At 38.4% G+C, this 18931-nt stretch overlaps 1 protein-coding gene and 1 long non-coding RNA gene across 6 annotated transcripts in view; both read left to right on the top strand.

Annotated features, from left to right (window-relative positions):
* Positions 1 to 13683, top strand: part of agtrap (angiotensin II receptor-associated protein) — a 32922-nt gene extending 19239 nt beyond the window's left edge. The window contains exon 5 of one of the 2 annotated variants that reach the window (XM_077202822.1): positions 12458 to 13683. In XM_077202822.1, the coding sequence (XP_077058937.1) occupies positions 12458 to 12582 (125 nt within the window). In that variant the 3' untranslated portion in view covers positions 12583 to 13683. Of the gene's footprint in view, positions 1 to 1007; positions 1236 to 12457 lie in introns of those variants that run through there. The other variant, XM_077202823.1, reaches the window with a different exon arrangement.
* An 815-nt stretch (positions 13684 to 14498) lies between these two features.
* On the top strand, positions 14499 to 18110 carry LOC143711382 (uncharacterized). 4 transcript variants are annotated; one of them, XR_013194833.1, is made up of 7 exons: positions 14499 to 14549; positions 14835 to 14975; positions 15270 to 15312; positions 15496 to 15564; positions 16570 to 16671; positions 16750 to 16877; positions 18025 to 18110. It is a non-coding gene; the product is annotated as an uncharacterized LOC143711382 (long non-coding RNA). The 4 variants fall into 4 exon arrangements; XR_013194835.1 differs by lacking the exon at positions 14499 to 14549 and having other exon boundaries at positions 14783 to 14975; positions 16573 to 16671; XR_013194832.1 differs by lacking the exon at positions 14499 to 14549 and having other exon boundaries at positions 14783 to 14975.
* Positions 18111 to 18931: the final 821 nt, after the last annotated feature.

Raw genomic sequence — 18931 nt, 5'->3', positions numbered from 1 at the left:
GATCGTAAACTAATGAACACGGAGAGCGCCGTCAAAATAAAAGTCACAACAACAAGCACGCCGTACTTCAGAGTTCCTACTGGCGGTGCGAATGCAACCAGCCCTGCATCTCAATGTCCATACTATCCATCCTAAACAGTATGTGAGATTAAAATAAGCGTGTCCCAAAGCATAGCATGTTAAAAAGAGTATGCCAGAAGTCATAGGCATAATTTGCGGGTGGGACATGTCCCTACCACTTTTTCTCATGGTCGATATTGTCCCCACCACTTTTTGAAACATTTCGAGGCACGGATGTACCTAATACAAATAAATAAAACATCTCCAGTTAACTAGCAGAGTATTAATTTAGTTCGTTATTTAATAAAAGACGATCTAGCGATGTAATTGATTTCTAGATATCATAATGTTATTTTTCTTCATACATTTATCATTTAGTGTGTGTTCAAACCCTGGTAATCAAACCCAAAATAAACTTTGAGCAGATATATTCATTTAGCTACATTTTATCTTCTGGAAAAATGTTGCTAAGTCTGGTAAAATCCTCTTACCTTTCCCCTCTTAATTCCACCTGCCCACTTGTCAGTTTGCCTAGGTAGGTTGCATTTATTTGTTGAAAATAAATAATGGAAGAACTTCTCTCTGTCTCTCGAATCACTTCACACTAACATAATCGAATTATTTCAACTCAAATCAATATTTAAACTACATTTATTTATGTTTAAGTTGCCATACTGTATAATAAACTGAACAATGTATTGAATTATTGAATACAGAATAGCCTATATACTGTAAATTATTTCCTACATAATTCTTTTACTGTTACTTTACTCAAGACACATTGATTATTTCAGTTCTAGATTCAGGCCCGTTTTTCATGTTCATTATTCATCTATCTTCATTATTTTTGTTCCTGTTCTTTATGCTCTGTCTGTGACTTCTCGTCTGTATTCACTGTATTCACTGTCCTGCTTGCTGTCTCGTTGTATTCTGTATCTGTCTCTCAGACCTGGAAACATCTGTGGACAGTCGTTGCACCACAGACAGTGCTGACAGCACATTGCTCGGCCGTCACTACTGAATCTTCCCTCCATTTCCTCCTGCAGTCCTGTTCAGTTTTCTCTAAAACCGGAAGTTTTCATCTTGAGCTGCTGTGGTAAATTGTTTATGTGGACTTTTCCCTTGCTTTTCTTCAAATTATGTCTTGGTATTTATGTTTTGCAACACTTAACTTTTTCTTGTTAATATTCATGCATTTGAATATCTCCTGTAAGTCGTCTTTCATTCTTTGTGCATTCCTTCTGCTTGATGTTTGTGATATTCTTCTATTCTGTGTGTGTGTATATGTACATGAGGTTTCAGAAAAATATTCTGTGTCAAGATTTTATTACACAATACTCAGAATACAACTTTTTTCATGATAGTACTGTGCCATTAAGGTACTACAATAAATAAGTATATATATATATATAAAATATTATTTTCAGAAAATGCATGTGTTTTCATTACAATTTAGAGTGATCTGTTATCAGAGATAACTGTTCAATTTATGCATTTCAGAAATATACAAGTAACGCAGCTAGCTAACAATGTATTAATTTAACCCTCAACCTTCCCATTCATATTGAATAACTTCCTTTGGGACCCATATTATTTTCCACAAGAGGTCTGCAAAGACACCCTATGTAAGATATTTTGAGCCAAATTAAAAGGGTCATGCATGAAATTGTAAGTTATTTTGAGCCAAGTTAAAAGGGTCATGCATGAAATTGTAAGTTATTTTGAATGCAAGTTGAAAGAATGCGAGGAATGTGCTTAAAATACTATTTATTTATTATTTATTGATCAAATCTAGTAATTTAAAGGTAAAGAAAAAAAACATTCAAAAATTGAATAAAATAAGCTTTCTGGAATATATATATATATATAATTAATTTTTTTTTTTTAAGGCTTCAGGTCATTTTGACCCACGAGGGAAAGATGTGTTACAAAGTGTGAGGGAAGGATGAGGGTTAAATAAAGTATTAATTTAAGAGAGAAAGAATGAGCTCATTTAAGTAAAGAATACATGTTGTTTACAAATGATTAAGTTAACTGAAAAATGTTGCATTAGTGCATGTTGACATGTTTGCGTCATCTGAAATCCTCGAAGGAGTTGGAATCTGAAGTTTTCATAAGAAGCTGGATCCAAACTGGAGCTGACATACTCAGGACGGGTGCCCCCCGAGATAAAACAGAAAATCAAATGGAAAATAATTAGCATAGCTGCTATTTATAACAATAAAGCAAAGATAATAATAATAATAATAATAATAATAATAGTAATAATAATAATACATTTTATTTGTTGGCGCCTTTAAAGACACTCAAGGTCACCTTACAAATCTTTCTAAAAACATCAGTATAACAACAACAGACAAAGCATATTATTATAAAATACATTAGACACTGAATAATAAGATATTGCTCAATACATGTGCAATCATAAATAATCCTGTTTAATTAAATGAGTTTTAAGACAAGATTTATAAGTATGTTATCAATTACCAGGGGAAGGGAGTTCCACAAATGATGGGCAGCATAACTAAAAGCCCTAGACTCATACTGTTCAGGAGAATGCATGGTAAGACAAAAAATTTATGAAGAAGATCTGAGGGTACGGACCGGAATTTAATTTTGAAGAAGATCAAAGAGAAGAGAATTGCGGTAAGGGTTGCAATTAATAATACGGTCCATGTTTCCTATGAAAATATGCAGAAATAATAATATGATTACGACACCCAGACTTTTAACCTACATTGATGGAAAAACATGGACTCGTCAATAGTGACAGAGAAGCTATCAGATTTAGTCAGAGTAGATTTTGTACCTACCAAGAGAATTTAAGTTTTGAGTTTAAGGAAATTTGATGAAAACCAGTTTTTAATTTCAGCTAAGCAGCTGGACAGAGAAAGTGTAGGAAAAACAGAAGTAGGCATGGGTATGGAGTCAATATAATGCCAAATAGTTTCGCAAAAGAAAATAAAGTTTTGCAAAAAAAAGAAAAAAAAAAGGATTGAGCAAAGAAAACAATTTCTACTCACAAAAATAAAGAATGGCAAAGGGAGAAAAAAGTACTGAGAAAAAAAAATGTTTTGCAAACAAACAAAGAATTGCTAAATAAGAAAAGTACTGCAAAAAGAAAGATCTAATTAATTTAAAAAATCAATGACAGCTGAAATCCTATTTTATATCTGCAACATATTTTCCATACTCACACCTAACTAAGTTATTTTCAACGCGGCTTTTATTCTGCGTTTCAGTCAAGTGTGTGCTTGCAATACCGTTTTTCCTTTGCCCTTCACTTTTCTCTGCGTTTCTCTTCATGGCGCTGTTTTAATGTGGGGCTCGAGTAAGAAACCCAGTGAAGCCACGTCATCAGCAGGAGATGCAGATCGCAACAGTTAAAGGGACAATGTGTAGTTTTTTAGGTATTTTATTATCTAAAATCAATATTTTTATTCATATGTATGTCCTCAATGGTGTACAAATACCTCTGACAAATATCTGACTTATCCTCGTAAATGAATAATTTATTATCTTTATATATATGTGACGGGTAGGTCCACGGAGGCTTCCATGTAGTTCCGCTATCTTGAAAAACTATAATAGCAGGGAGGGTAAAAAAGTACTAGGCCAACGCGTTTCCACAACGCGTTTTTGTTCAGAGCCAGCACAATAAGTAACTGAAAGCAGCAGAAAAGGAGGAGCAGACCAGAGCAGTGAGAGGCGCTTGTCACTGCCCCGTCAAGTCAGTCAGTAATTCATATTGTAACATTCGTTTGTTCGTTGTGTCAAGTTGCAGTTTGTTTGAAATAACAAACCTGTTCACCCGAAGGAAAACTCGACGAAGTGCTATTAGAAGACATCCTGTCATAGCTTTTTGGTACATAACAGCTACCGTAGATGTAACACGCACTTGAAAAAGCAAGGCAATGGAGAGCGCAATTCGTTTGAATGCAAAATACAATTTCACTGCTAGATGGGAGAAATTCCTACACAATGTCCCTTTAAGTCACCATGGCAGAGCAGAGGGATGCTGGTGGATTCCAGGTATGTACAGTTGATTGTTTCCGTTCATTTCACCAACATTAAAATGTGTGTGTTTTTTTAAAGCTAAATCTGATTAGTATTAACGACGATTACCAAAGTTGAATTGCTGGTGGCGGTCTTTTCATCTCGAGTGATGTGTGTAACTTACATGTGCGTGAGTGTTGATGCACAGGTCTACGGGAATGGTGACTTGCCATTTGTTCACAATAACTGATATATATCAGTATATATTATTCACAATAAGGCCTCCACGGCAAGTCACCATTCCAGCACTCGAGATGAAAAGACCGCCACCAGCAATTAAACTTTGGCAATCGTTGTTAATACTAATCGGAAATGGCTTTAATAAAAAACACACACACACACACACACACACATTTTAATGTTGGCGAAATAAAGGGAAACAACCAACTGTACATACCTGGAATCATGGGCGTCAGTTTGGTTTGAAATGTGCTGGGTACAGTTCGGAAGTGCATTTTCAGAAGTGCTGGGTACAATGACGCATTCATTTTTTTTCTCTTTCGCGTAGGTCATGTTTTGAAAGACGATGTCCTGTAGCTTAATAAATAAAAATGTTTACAAAAATGTGATGATGTCCGACTCATTTTAGGAAAAAGAAAGCCTTCAGTTTTCAAAAAGCATTAGACATATGATCAAGGGCGGAGTGGCAATCGGGAGAGTCGGGACTTTTCCCGGTGGGCCGTTAGTGTTTTCGAGGCCGCGAGGGCCGGTCTGATAATACTTATACATTGCAAGTTCTTAGCAACACCATCCGGCGGCCTGGTGTGCGGCCGCTGCCTGCTTGTCAAACTGTGCAGCCTCTCTGCTCAACCCGTAAATAAATGCATCGATCCGCAAATTTTGTTTGAGTTCTTAAATGGTCAAGTACAGTCGGATCTATGTATTTCTTGATGTGAAAATTCTCGGCACCAACACATATTAGATCTCATTAAAAACACATTAACCACAATGTACTATTTAAATTAATTCCTGGACATCGGTATGTTATTGTACATAGGTACATCTGATTTATGATTTAGTATTGTATTTGCAACCCCACCCCACCTGTCCCATCCACTTTTTAAAGCAAAGTTATGCCACTGCCTGGAATCCACCAGCATCCCTCTGCTCTGCCATGTTGACTTTAACTGTTGCGATCTGGGTCTCCTGCTGATAACGCGGCTTCGGAGTTTCTTGACTCCACCACCACGTTAAAACAGCGCCATGAAGAGAAACGCAGAGAAAAGTCATAGACAGTAAAAGAAATGGACAAATCTTGATTTCAACGAAGAAAAGTGAAGCCCATTAGAAACACTCACTTCCTGATGGCTGAGCCTACCGCGCAGGCTCAAACTGAGCTTGACGACGTAGATGTGACGTGAGCAACCTGTCTGACAGTTGTAAATCTTCTAGTAGCTGTGCCAAGACAAATCTGAATCACCTAATTATTTCCAATTCCTCAAACGTTGTTGAAATATTTTGTCCCGTTGCTTTTATGGACTCTCTATCTATGGGCTTCTCCCTTGACTTTATGCCTCCATGTCCCCCCGATTGCCTCATAGACAGTAAAAGATTGCCTGCGAGCTTCTCCTCCTGTCTATACGGTAATTTCTTTACTGTGCGACAGAGTCGCGTGGTTATGACTCAATCGTTAAACTATTTTTACAAAAAGGGCTTCTACGGGGCCATAACGTAAGATACAAAGTAATGGAGCCTTTTATACATTGTTGTGTTTCTTTAGAAATTAATAATGGACAAATTAAGTCTTTGGACGCCTCAGATGTAAAGTTATTCGCTGTCAAAGTGACGCCAAAATAAATGGGAGTCAATGGAATGCTAACAGCAGATGATGGTCTGCTACAATGGCGGCCCCCAGTATGGCTTCAGTTTCCGGCTGATGGATTACCCCCTTGAGAAAAGTGAAGCGCAAAGGAAAAACGGTATGACTGAAACGCAGAATAAAAGCAGTATTGCAAATAACGTAGTTAGGTGTGAGTATGGAAAATATGTTGCAGATATAAAATAGGATTTCAGCTGTCATTGATTTTTGAAAATAATTATATCTTTCTTTTTGCAGTACTTTTTTTATTTTGCAATTCTTTATTTTTGTTTGTGTGGCAAACAGGACGAGGCCGAGCTCTCTCCCTAACGTGAGAGAGTGGCGCGAGGCCGGTGGCGTGAGTGTTAATGAATGACACCTGTGAGACGCACCGGTCTTGCATCTCTCACGGAGCGGAAGCATTAAAGGAGGACGACGTTGAAGATCGAGACAGCCTGGTGGGAATTTCTTAAAAAAAACAGATTCCTCAATGATCCCATGTAGGCTCACCCCTATATGGAATAATCCTGATATCACACTAAACAAAAATATGATTAATTTTATCCAATGGAAAAATAAAGGAATTAAACATTTAGAGCATTTAATCCATAACTGTAACTTTTTACCATTTCAAATAATCACCTCACAGTATGGGATAAGTAATAAGATATCTAGAATATCAACAACTCAAATCAGTAATAAGTAAAAAATTCCATCTTAAGCAAATAAACCTGGAACTCCCACCAAGTGTTACAGAATTCAGGAGCCTTGGTACTCCAAAGCTACTATCGAAAATATATAGAGTCATTTCCAAAATAGATGATACAATCTCATTACCAATTGCAAAATGGGAGTCGGATCTATCACTGAATCCCACCAATCAGTTTTGGTCAGAAATAATATTAAACAACTTTAATATGACTGACAGCTTAAATTATAAAATCCTCCATAGAACTTATTACACAGGACAAAGGTAGTTCAAGATGGGTTTTAATCAATCAAATATTTGCACGCAGTGCACAAGTAATACAGCAGATGATTACATGCATGCCTTGTGGCTTTGTACGCCAGTCCAAAGATTCTGGACTAAGGTTTGTGAGGACTTATCAATATGGCTTAAGTGTAATATACCTACTTGCCCAAAACTATGTATATTAGGGGATTTGAATAATATCAATATGGAGATCGACAAAGCACACATGGTCCTCACCACACTATCTGTTGCAAAGAAAACTATCCTTTTGAATTGGAAAACTAAAAATAATCTTAGTATTAACCAGTATAGAAATCCGTTGGATCATATCAGTCTGGAGTCCATGCTTGCTTTTAACAAACTTCGATTGGCTGACTTTGATTCTCTCTGGGCCCCGCTGATTAATTATGTCACTTAGTGGGAGGGAAGGTATATATATTCTGCCTTACTGGGGGATATGGGGATCTGCGGTACGATCAGCGCAAGCCCGTAAACAGTCTGTGCTCCTGCCCAGCAGTCTGCAGTTAGCATAAGCCCCTGACCAGTCTGTGCCCCTGCCTGGCAATCTGCAGTTAGCACGAGTCAGTTACCAGGCTGTGGACCTGTCCAGTGGCCTACATTCAAGACAAGCTAGCTCTCAGCCTGGGTTCCAGTTTAGCGTTCTGCAGTAAGCATAATCCCGTTAACAGTCTGTGTCCTGGTTTAGCGGCATGCAATTAGCCCAATCTAGTTGCCAGTCTGCAAAGCACACATGGCCATCACCACACTATTTGTCGCAAAGAAAACTATCCTCTTGCAAGCTCATAATTTGTGGAAAAGTCTGGCATCCAACAACTAGCCTAAGCCAGCTCACAGTCTGGCATTCAACAACCGACCCAAGCCGGTTCACAGTCTGTGGACCAGTCTGGCATTCAACAACCAGGTCAAGTCAGATCATAATCTGTGGACCAGTCTGGTATTCAACAACCAGCCCAAGCCAGCTCACAGTCTATGGACCAATCTGGCATTTAACAACTAGCCTAAGCTAGCTCACAGTCTGTGGACCAGTCCGACATCCAACATCCAGCCTAAGCCAGCTCACAATCTATGGGCCAGTCTGGCATCCAAAAACCAGCCCAAGCCTGCCCACAGTCTGTTGAATTGTCAGATAGCCTGCTGTCAGCCCAAGCCAGATCACAGTCTGTGGACCAGTCTGGCATCCAACAACCAGCCTAAGTCAATTCATAATCTGTATACCAGTCTGGCATCCAACAACCAGCTCAAGTCAGCTCACATTCTGTGGACCAGTCTGGTAACCAACAATCAGCCCAAACCAGCTTACAATCTGTGGACCGGCTTGGCATCTAACAACCAGCCCAAGTCCGTATACTACTTTTGGACCTGTCTGGTATTCAACAACCAGCCCAAACCAGCTCACAGTCTGTGGACCAGTCGGGCATTCAACAACCAGGCTAAGCCAGTTTACAATCTGTGGACAAGTCTGGCATCTAACTACTAGCCCAAGTTAGCTCATAATCTGTGGACCAATCCAACATCCAACAACCAGCCCAAGCCGGCTCACAATCTGTGGACCAGTCTGGCATTCAACAACCAGCTGAAGCCAGCTCACAGAGTGTGGATCAGTCTGGTATATAACAACTAGCCTAAGTCAGCTCACAATCTGTGGACTAGTTCGGCATCCAACAACTAGCCCAAGTCAGCTCACAATCTGTGGACCAATCCGGCATTCAACAACCAGCCCAAGCGAGCTCACAATCTGTGGACCAGTCTGGCACCTAACAACCAGCCCAAGTCAGCTTACGGTGTGTGGACCAGTCTAGCATTCAACAACCAGCCCAAGCCGGCTCACAATCTGTGGACCAGTCTGGCATCCAACAACCAACCTAAGTCAGCTCTTGGTCTGTGGACCAGTCTTGCATTCAACAACCAGCCCATGACAGTTCACAATCTGTAGACCAGTCTGGCATCTAATAACCAGCTTAAGTCAGCTCACAGCCTTTGGACCAGTCTGACATCCAATAACCATCTCAAGCCAGCTCACTGTCTGTGGACTAGTCTGGCATCTAACAACTAGCCCAAGTCAGCTCATAACCTTTAGACCAGTCTGGTATCCAATAACCAGCTCAAGTCAGCTCACAGTCTGTGGACCAGTCTGGCATCGAACAACCAGCCCAAATCAGCTCACAATTTGTGGACCAGCCTGGCATCCAATAGCCAGCTAAAGTCAGCTCATAGCTTGCGGACCAGTCTGGCACCCAACAACCAGCCCAAGCCAGCTCACAACCTGTGGACTAGCCTGGCATTCAACAACCAGCTCAAGGCAGCTCACAGTATGTGGATCAGTCTGGTATATAACAACTAGCCTAAGTCAGCTCACAATCTGTGCACTAGTTCGGCATCCAACAACTAGCCCAAGTCAGCTCACAATCTGTGGACCAATCCGGCATTCAACAACCAGCCCAAGCGAGCTCACAATCTGTGGACCAGTCTGGCATCTAACAACCAGCCCAAGTCAGCTTACGGTCTGTGGACCAGTCTAGCATTCAACAACCAGCCTAAGTCAGCTCCCAATCTGTGGACTAGTCTGGCATCCAACAACCAGCCCAAGTCAGCTCACGGTCTGTGGACCAGTCTGGCATTTAACAACCAGCTCATGCTAGCTCATAATCGGCAGAACAGTCTAGTATTCAACAACCAGCCCAAGTCAGCTCATAATCTGTGGTCCAGTCTGGCATTCAACAACTAGCCCAAGCCAGTTTACAAGCTGTGGACCAGTCTGGCATTCAACAACCAGCTTAAGCCAGCTCACAGTTTGTGGACCAGATCTCAGTGGTCTGCATTTAACACAAACCTGTTTCAAGTCTGTGGACCAGCCTAGTGGCCTGCAGTCAGCATAAACCAGCTCTCAGTCTGTGTCCCAGCCCAGCAGTTTGCAGTCAGCACATTCCCGTTACCAGTCTGTGGACCAGCCCAGGGATCTGCAGTCAGCACCAACTTTTTATCAGTCTGTGTCCCGGCCTATCAGTCTGCAACTAACACAAGCCCGTCACCAGCCTGTGGACCAGCCCAACAGCCTGCAGTCAGCATAATCCAGTTACCAGTCTGTGTTCCGGCCCAGCAGTCTGCAGTCAGCACAATCTCGTTATCAGTCTGTGGACTAGCCCAGTGGTCCATCCCAGTAGCACAAGCCTGTTATAAGTCTCTGTCTAGGCAATTCCGATTCCAGGTCATTTTTAAGCCAGAGCAGCATTGTGGGAAAGGAGGAAAAAACTAAGTGTTATGTGTATCAATTTGTATATGGTACTTTAACCCCCCATGCCCTTATAAGGATCTAGGATCTTACTAAAACATGGTGAAAGATTATGGTAGGACAACAGTTAAAGGTACTGATTATAAATGTAATCCGAATATAACATATTGTGTATGTACTTAAAAAAGATATTACAGTTTCTGTAATAAAAAAAAAAAATATATATATATATATATATATGCCGGTGGTACCGTTTGTTTTATTTTTTAACATTTAACATTTTTAATAATAAAATAAAACAAACACAAAAACAAAAGGATCCGCCAGCAGCCCCTCCTGAACGACTGCTTGCTACACAGAGCTGAAATAAAACACAACATAAAATCAGGCCTGTTCCTCTCTCGATCTTCAACATCGTCGCTCCTCCTTTTATGCTTCCGCTCCTCCGTGAGAGATGCAAGACTTGTGTCAAGTCACCTTCATTTATATAGTGCGTTTAACAATATAGGATGTTTCAAAGCAGCTTTACAATGATAATAGGATCAGCAGCACTTGAATAAAGTTATTGTCCAGCTAAAGTTAGTTTTTGATTGATTCACTTCTATTGCAGAGATCATTAGTTATTAACTCAACTTAACTTAAAGTCCAAACTAAGTGAGGGGATGACAAAGACAAGTGAAGCTGGGTATCATCAGCATAGCAGTGGAAATAAATACCATACTTCCTGAAAATGTGTCTAAGGGGCAGTAAATAAATAATAATTAGAAGAGGGCCCAATAATTTCATGAGTGAAATTAAACAATAACAGAATATTAATGTTAGAATAAGCAATTTATCGCACCTAACATTAAAGTTTTAAACATATTTTTATAATGTAATACTTTTATATTGAATCTCCAAAATAATGTACAAACAACATATAGTATATATTTGAGGGTTGGTTGAGGGTCTGGGTCTGTCTCTGTATATGTTGAAACCCTCCAAGAAGATCATTATAAACCACACCATGTGTAACACAAGGCTTTATTCTCTAGCTGTTGAATTTTCTGCCTGAGTGGTCGCAGAAGTGCTGATTTACTGCACTGTCTCAAGTTGTCAATATTTGCCTGTGTTTTTATTGCACAAAATAAGGGAATTGTGTTAACTTAAAATATTTATTGACATTCTCAGGTTGTGTTTTAATAAATGGATGCAATAGCAAATTGATCCTTTTTTTCTTATGTTTTTGTTTTTACAAAGTAGTTTCTCATGCCTACGTATAATGGCTATAATGTAATTGAGAACAATTACCTCTGTGCCTGAATTGCCCACAGTGCATTAAAATAGTGAGCGGCCACCTCCTCATTTGTATTCTGTTGATGTACAATGGGATTTTTCCAAATAATCTGTCATAAGGGAATCTTCAGGCTGAAGAAAGATAGCATAGCATAGCTCCAGTGCTCCCAGTGTAAATCACATATGTTGCAGTTTTACACTTTATTTCGATGGTCCACTTTAGACATTCCACTAAGTAACTGCAACAGTGGCGCTGTGAAACCTGCTTTTGAAAATACAGCATTTAGTTGATCCTGGAAAGCGTGCAATGTCACATTTGTAAACACGATGGCTTTCCTCTTCCATGAGGGGGGTTAGAGTCACGATGGCTTTGTATCTACCGGAAATCCAGTAGAATTCAAAACTCCTGAAATGTTTCCCATTTTGTGTGCCATATGCATCAGACTCTCAGCCTACGATCCGTGGGCGTGATGTCTGAGGCTGAGACTAGTTGACATGTAGTTGAAAAGTTACTTATGGTTTATTGAATGTCTAAAGTGGACCATCGAAATAAAGCAGACATTACAAAAACTCATTTTCGGGAGGAAGCCGTTTAACATTAGTTACTTCATTCAATAGTATTTGTGCGCTTAAAGTAAAAGCTATGAAATCAGAATGCAAGTGATCATAGGAGACACATTTGAAACGCATGCTAGTAACATGTGTTAATGCTAATGTGTCTTGGCTGACCACTTCTGATCAGATCACTCCTCTCTCACTCGCTCCGATTCTGGGATATTGTGAATAATTTGATGGCGTCAGGTTATCATAATGCAGGGAACTTGCATGAACTTCCGAGAGAGTTGGGATATCTTATACCCAATTAACTCTTGTTTTTGTCTGAATTTTCAGCTTGACCTCACAGAAACATAAGAATTTTACAAGGTGGCGATTTCATATGAATTTGTATAATATGAACGTATGATTTTTAGAACATTTTAGAGACTGCTATATACACAATTCCAGTAATTCAAAGTTTTTTTCTGATCTTATCTTTTACTTTCAGGTATCCCAACAATAGCTCGAAACAGAGATGCCTACCAATCCATTGACCATCAGGATCAGTCTGGCAGCTCTGCCAGCACCCCTGGCCAAGCAGAAGATGGCAAAAATGGGCTACGTTCCTACTAAATAATGCCCCAACACAAAATATAACCAACCAGCGTTCTTTGTTGTCAAGGCCATGATGTATATGGATTTTTTTCTCCCAATAATATTATTTTGTAGGTCATGAATATACAGCTCCAAAAGAATGAATGGAGATTTTGAGCAAACTATTCAAAAGTTTTACTCAAAAGTTTTACATTTGGTTCTGCAGAGGATGTTTAGATGTTGTGGTCTGCTAATTTAGAGGTCCATTAAACATCCTAGTGTTTTTCAACCCGAGGTCCATGTTTTACTTACAGGATGTTATACTATCTCTCATTGCGAGATGTTAGCTGTTTCCAAAGGTTTATAGTTTCCTGAAGCTGTGATTGTGGGGTGTTTAGAAGCTCTACTGCTAAGTGTCCATCTGTCATTGTCGGCAAGTTGCAAATTGCAAGTCCAAGATAGTTAGTTATACTCAACATATAATAGTCTGGTTTTCTATGTATTTATTTTCATTTAATATTTATGCAGCAGGACTCAACATGTGATACTTTTGTGAATCCTTCAAAGATTCAAAAGATTCTTGTTAATCCAAATGCTATGTAATCGGTTCTGTATTTGCGTAGTGCAATTTATTAGATTGGTCATGCTCACAGGATTATTTATTTGCTAAGCATGGTAATGCTAAAATTGGACATCTGCAATTGGGATTCCCTATCAAATTTTCCTGAGTGACTAATTTGATTTTGGGATGACAGATATGTATTTAGATAGAAATAATTATGTAAATTGGTGCACTTGCCAAACATTGACATGAGTGTATTTTGAATAATATTCTGATACCAGTACACTCAACAGATTTGTAACAGAATTAATCAATCTTTTATGTATATGTATTATGGCACTGTGACTACTCTGGAAAATCAAGATTAGCACACCTAAGAAAATTAGAATTCTATCAGTTTGCATTTTGTGATTCGTGGCACAGTGAAAGTCATCCGAATTTGGAACGACACAATAATTTTGTTTATGGGTGAACTGTTTCTTAAGCACAACCATGAGTGTTATTTTGACAGTGAAGAGAATATACAATTTTAGGCCTGTGTATTCAGTATGTTTACATGAATAAACTGGATAACTAAATGGTCATAGTTCTGTGTGAAGTGTAACAACAGTCAATACTTTTCAAATGTGATGGCACTCCTATCTACCTTTTTCCTGAACGTGGAAGTCTCGCCCTTTAGAGCGTAATTACCCTTAACATTTCCTGCCTCCAGTGTTTCTAGAAAAATTTGCATATTTTCCAAGTTGATAATGAAAATTGTTTAAAATGCACGTTTCCATAGTACCATTACTTCACATTGTCGCAATGATCGTCTGTTCTCAGTGCCTCGCCCGTCAAAGTTTACTGAGTGCGTTCATAACATGAGCTGCCTTAAGTTAGCCACATTGAAAACAGATGGACGCTCATCCTACATACAGCTCCCGGTCGGATGAAGTTCAGGGGGTTTTGTCCTTAAAATGAAAAGAGCGCACTTTTGTGGGGAGTAAACGGAAAATTCTCGGGACAGCAGCATTTGTCCAAATTTCAATATTAACAGTTCTATTTCATCAGAAACTATCTTAAAACAGGACTTTAAGTGTAAAATACCGAACTTGTCCTTTAAAATGCAAGACATATGGCGCTCTATAGGGACATTCTTCAGATTTGATGGTGCTCAAAACACATACTTTCCAGGAATTTATTTAGTTTGTTGCTGCACAGTAAAATCGCCAGTGTAAAAATTCCAGTGTTAAAAGTTATAAATTCCTAAAGAGTTAAATTAACAATCTACAATGTTAAAAAGTACTCCTCTTCAGTGTAATTACAGGGTGCTACGTAGTGTAATTTTATTTTTACACTGAAAGTGCAAAAAACCGCGCCGAATTATATTGACTCCGCCCCTCGATGACTGCTGCTGCTGCCTCGCAAGACGACAACGCCATTTTATCTTCATGCGACCGAGACGGTAGGTTGAATTGCTTTTCTCTTTCTAAAATTAAATAGTAAATGCATTTATTAACATTTTTAGTAAACTATGGTGGTGAACACATTTAGAAATGAGTAATTGCGCGTTTTTGTATGGATTAAGGAAGCTCGTCAAGTTCATGAGATGCAGAGATGTACAGAAGAAAAAAGTAGAAAACATTTCTCATTCCGATTTAATTCAAACTTTTAAAATACATTTGTTGGAATGTGCTTACAATTTGTTATGTATATATATTTAGCTTCTTTCATTTTGGTTTGTTGACAGCCTTCATGAAAGTAAGCATTCCCGCCTCCAGTCGCGCCGAGGCCTGGGTTTACGACGAGCCTGGCACTGAAGCTGATGAGGAGGTCTGAAGCAGCACTATTTGGGCTTTTTTTCTGCGCAGATGAGAGAATTCTTAAAATGGTAATACATTTTATATATTTGTTTTGTGTGTATAAAAGTAGCTGTGTTATACATTAAAACGTTAACCATTCCGTTTTCGTGACGCATGCGCATTATTAACGCAGTCAATGTTTAACGTTAAGTGTGAATGACATAACTTAATCTCTATGTTACTTGTTCTTAGCAGCACTGAATATCATGTCGTCATATCTGCGTCAAGACACAAACTTCCTACCATCAAGTTTTTTTTTTTTATGACAGTTAAATTCAAACATTGTAAAAGTGAGCTAATCTATAAATCCGTCTGTCTTCCAGTTCAGTTTACAGGTATTTGCGTGAGCACTGGCAGAGCATACAGGTACTTTAGCTTGAAATCAGTCTTTATCAATTCATACTGCATGTTATTATAAATGATGTACTAACTATTTATCTGTCTGTATTTTATTAATATGAATCTGTATTTTCTGTTCACATTATAAATAACATTAACAAATTATGGGTCAAATAAATTCTAAACAACATGTCTTTAAATCGAATGAAGGAAACTCCTCTTATGAGATTGCAACAGAAGTGAAGAAAGCAACAGAATGCTTAAGATTAATCCATAATTGTGAGTATCATTAGCCTATATTTTATTCTATGTGCAGTACAAATTTTAATACATGACAAATGAACATGAAAAATCTAAACCTAACTGGGCAACCACACAATGCCTTTGTTCAGACCTGGAATTTACATGTGTCGTTGGTGATTGATTTGTCTTGATTGTCAAAATGGCATAGTGATTGATGTGTCATCATGAATTGTGTAAATTCAAGATATTAAACTGCAAAAAGTTAAAGGGTTAGTTGACCCAAAAGTGTAAAATTGTCTTTTCTCACCCTCATGTCATTCCAAACCCGGAAAGACTTTCGTTCATCTTCGAAACTCAAATGAATGTATTTTAAATCTGAGTGACTTCTGTCCCTCCATTGACAGTCCACGCAACTACCATTTTGACGCTTCAAAAAGGTCATAAATGGTTCATAAAACTAACCTATATGAATTGAGCGGTTTAGTCCAATTTTTCTGAAGAGACTCGATCGCTTTGTGATAAATAGATTGAATTTAGACTTTTATTCACATATAAACATTAATCAAAAAACATAAACAGAAGAAAAATTAAATTTGGACTAAACTGCTTGGTTCATATGGATTAGTTTTAAGATGTCTTTATGAACTTTTAAAAGCGTCAAAGTGGTAGTTGCGTAGCTGTCAGTGGAGGGACAGAAAGCTCTCAGATTTCATCAAAAAGATCTTCATTTGTGTTTCAAAGACAAAAGAAAGTCTTGCGGGTTTGGAACGACATGAGGGTGAGTAAATTACAGAATTAAAATTTTTGGGTGAACTAACCCTCTATTAAAAGAATGTGGCCTAGACCTCATCAGAACAATCGAATCTCAATGCGTCTTGGGGGCGTTTACACCTGTACTTCGAGTTGTTCACTTGTGCGTCACCCAAGATGAATGTTAATGCCAGGTGTGAACGGCACTACTCTGCCCGGCACTGAGAGAGATTGGGTTGTCATTATGCTATGTAACTGTTGATGTTTTTTTGTTTTTTGATTTTTGGTTAGAAGACCTCAACTAAGTTCCTGGAAAGGCTTCTCCCAAGAGCTTCAAGGACCTGATTGACTCTGCAGAATCTGTTGTGAAAGATGATGAAACTGATGATTCAGGTTAGACTATAATTCAGAATAAGATTATCTATATGCGCACATGCATTTTTTGCTGAAGTTGTCACATCTGTAATTTAGAATGGGGAAGCGATCTTGCATCAATTTGTCTCCTCCTTGATTTGATTCCACCATCACCACAAGGCTGCAAGAGACCTGGAAAGATGTGCTCATATCAAGCTGAAAAACACCTGGTTGTCTTCAAAAAGGTAAATTTGGGCATTTCTGTCACTATTTACATTACATTTATTCATTTAGCAGACGCTTTTATCCAAAGCGACTTACAAATGAGAACAATACAGAAGCAGTTAAACTAACAGTAGGACATAGAGGGAATGCATTAACGTCACTTTCCCGCCGGAACACGCCCCCTCAGCCGGACTGAGTGGCAGAAGAGCTGCTGCGTGACTGGATTTAATAGGGGAAACTGCGAAAACGCAAGTAAAACAAACGATTATCAGTTTAAACTAAAGATTGGACTCAATATAGTGTTCCTTACAACTTACTAAAGATCCAGTGAGCCATGGATATTGACATGCAGCCAGGAATCGTGTTTCCTGACATTTATATGTGCCTGATTTTGACACCGGGGAAATACATACAGCAAATTTGCCTGTGAATGCTTTATATAAATACAATATAGGCAGGTCTAAATCCAGGTGATCACTTATATCAATGTTATATATATCATCATATCGTCTAGACTTAAAACTTGTATAGTTTTTTTGTCAGTGTTTATTTAAAAATGTCAAATTATACAGAATATACAGTGGTAAATATTTGATTGATGAGTTGTCACTGCAATATATAACAATACAATATATAGAGAATGATTTTACCACTAAATCCAGCATATTGACACAAAAAGGATAACTGCAAATCCACCTTTCGCTGCCTGGAGTCCAGTTGTTTCTATGAATTGCAGCTATCTATTTGCTTCTCTGTTCTGTAGCTTTAGGTAGTCTGTAAAAATATACCTCATATTTCTTGTCAAATCTAGTTGTACAGTCAGTCTCAAAGCTCTTTCCCGTTTTAGACGCGTTTTGTGTGTTTTTCCGCAGCATTCACACTGAAAACCAATGCTGCCGCTCAGTCTTTCTGCCACTCAGTGAGCGGAACAGCAGTGACTTCCGCTTACTGTGACGTCATGCGCATTCCCTCTATACGTAAGTGCTATAACCCCTCTCAGTTTAATTTTAGTGCAGTTTTTTTTTATTTTTTTTTATATATAATAGAAGAGAAGAGAATTTATTGTCTGCCTCAAAATATTGCCATTTGGGTTGACTGTATTGTGGAAAACTATAAAGACGGCCAATTGGAGAGCTGACTTTGATTTGTTATTTTTGTCTTTGGCAGAGACCAGCATACAAAAACACCTTGATTGCATTGAACCGACCACACAGCATACCTGCTCGCTGCCGGTGGCAATAAACTCAAATACTACTACTGCATTCATGGATGGTACACAACTGTCGACAAGTAGTTTTCTGCAATCTTGTTCAAATCTACCTGTCATATTTGTTCATGTCTTGGCAAATTAGATGATGTTATGCTTTTTTAATTTATTTTTATTTTTTTGCTTTTTCTTTGCAACTCCTCATGAATGTGATAATTTGACCTTTTCACATCTGGCATATGTTTTAAAGGAGCCACTTTGCCCATTTGTTGAATAAACTTTGGATTTGTACATCTGTCTGAAGACTCTTGATTTTATGTCTGATCTTGTACATTAACACTATAATAATGTAAATTGTTTTTGCACTGAACAGAATACTTTATAAATGACACTTATAGTGTAATCCAATGGATTTAAATCAACACCAGGGGTGTTAAAACCCCATGGTGTAAAAATTGTAAGTGTAACACTTGACACTCGCAGTGTAATTTTTCTACACTGTACGGTGCTATATTAACACTGTAAATTCAACACTACGAACAGTGTACTTTTTACTCTAGATAGAGTGGGACCATATATGATCCGGAGTAGTGTTAAAATTAACACTTTAAGTGTTAATTTGACACTGCGTTTTTTACTGTGTGTTGTTGACTGCCACAACAACAGCAACAAACTAAATAAATTCCCGGAAAGTATGTATTTTGAGCTTAACCCTGCCCTCATTTTCATTTTTAGTGTTGTTCAAAAAGTTTCTGTTTGGTGATGCCGTAACTCTTTTCACCTGTTTTAACAATGGGTAGAATGGAAGAGGATAGCATACAAACGGAAGTTAGAATCCATCATGGTGGCGCTTATTATTTGCTCAGG

The sequence above is a fragment of the Siphateles boraxobius genome, unplaced genomic scaffold (genome assembly GCF_051911475.1).
Source record: "Siphateles boraxobius isolate OS27281-9 unplaced genomic scaffold, OSU_SipBor_1 5, whole genome shotgun sequence".
Classification (NCBI taxonomy): domain Eukaryota; kingdom Metazoa; phylum Chordata; class Actinopteri; order Cypriniformes; family Leuciscidae; genus Siphateles; species Siphateles boraxobius.
This window is presented reverse-complemented; position numbering and strand designations above follow the sequence as displayed.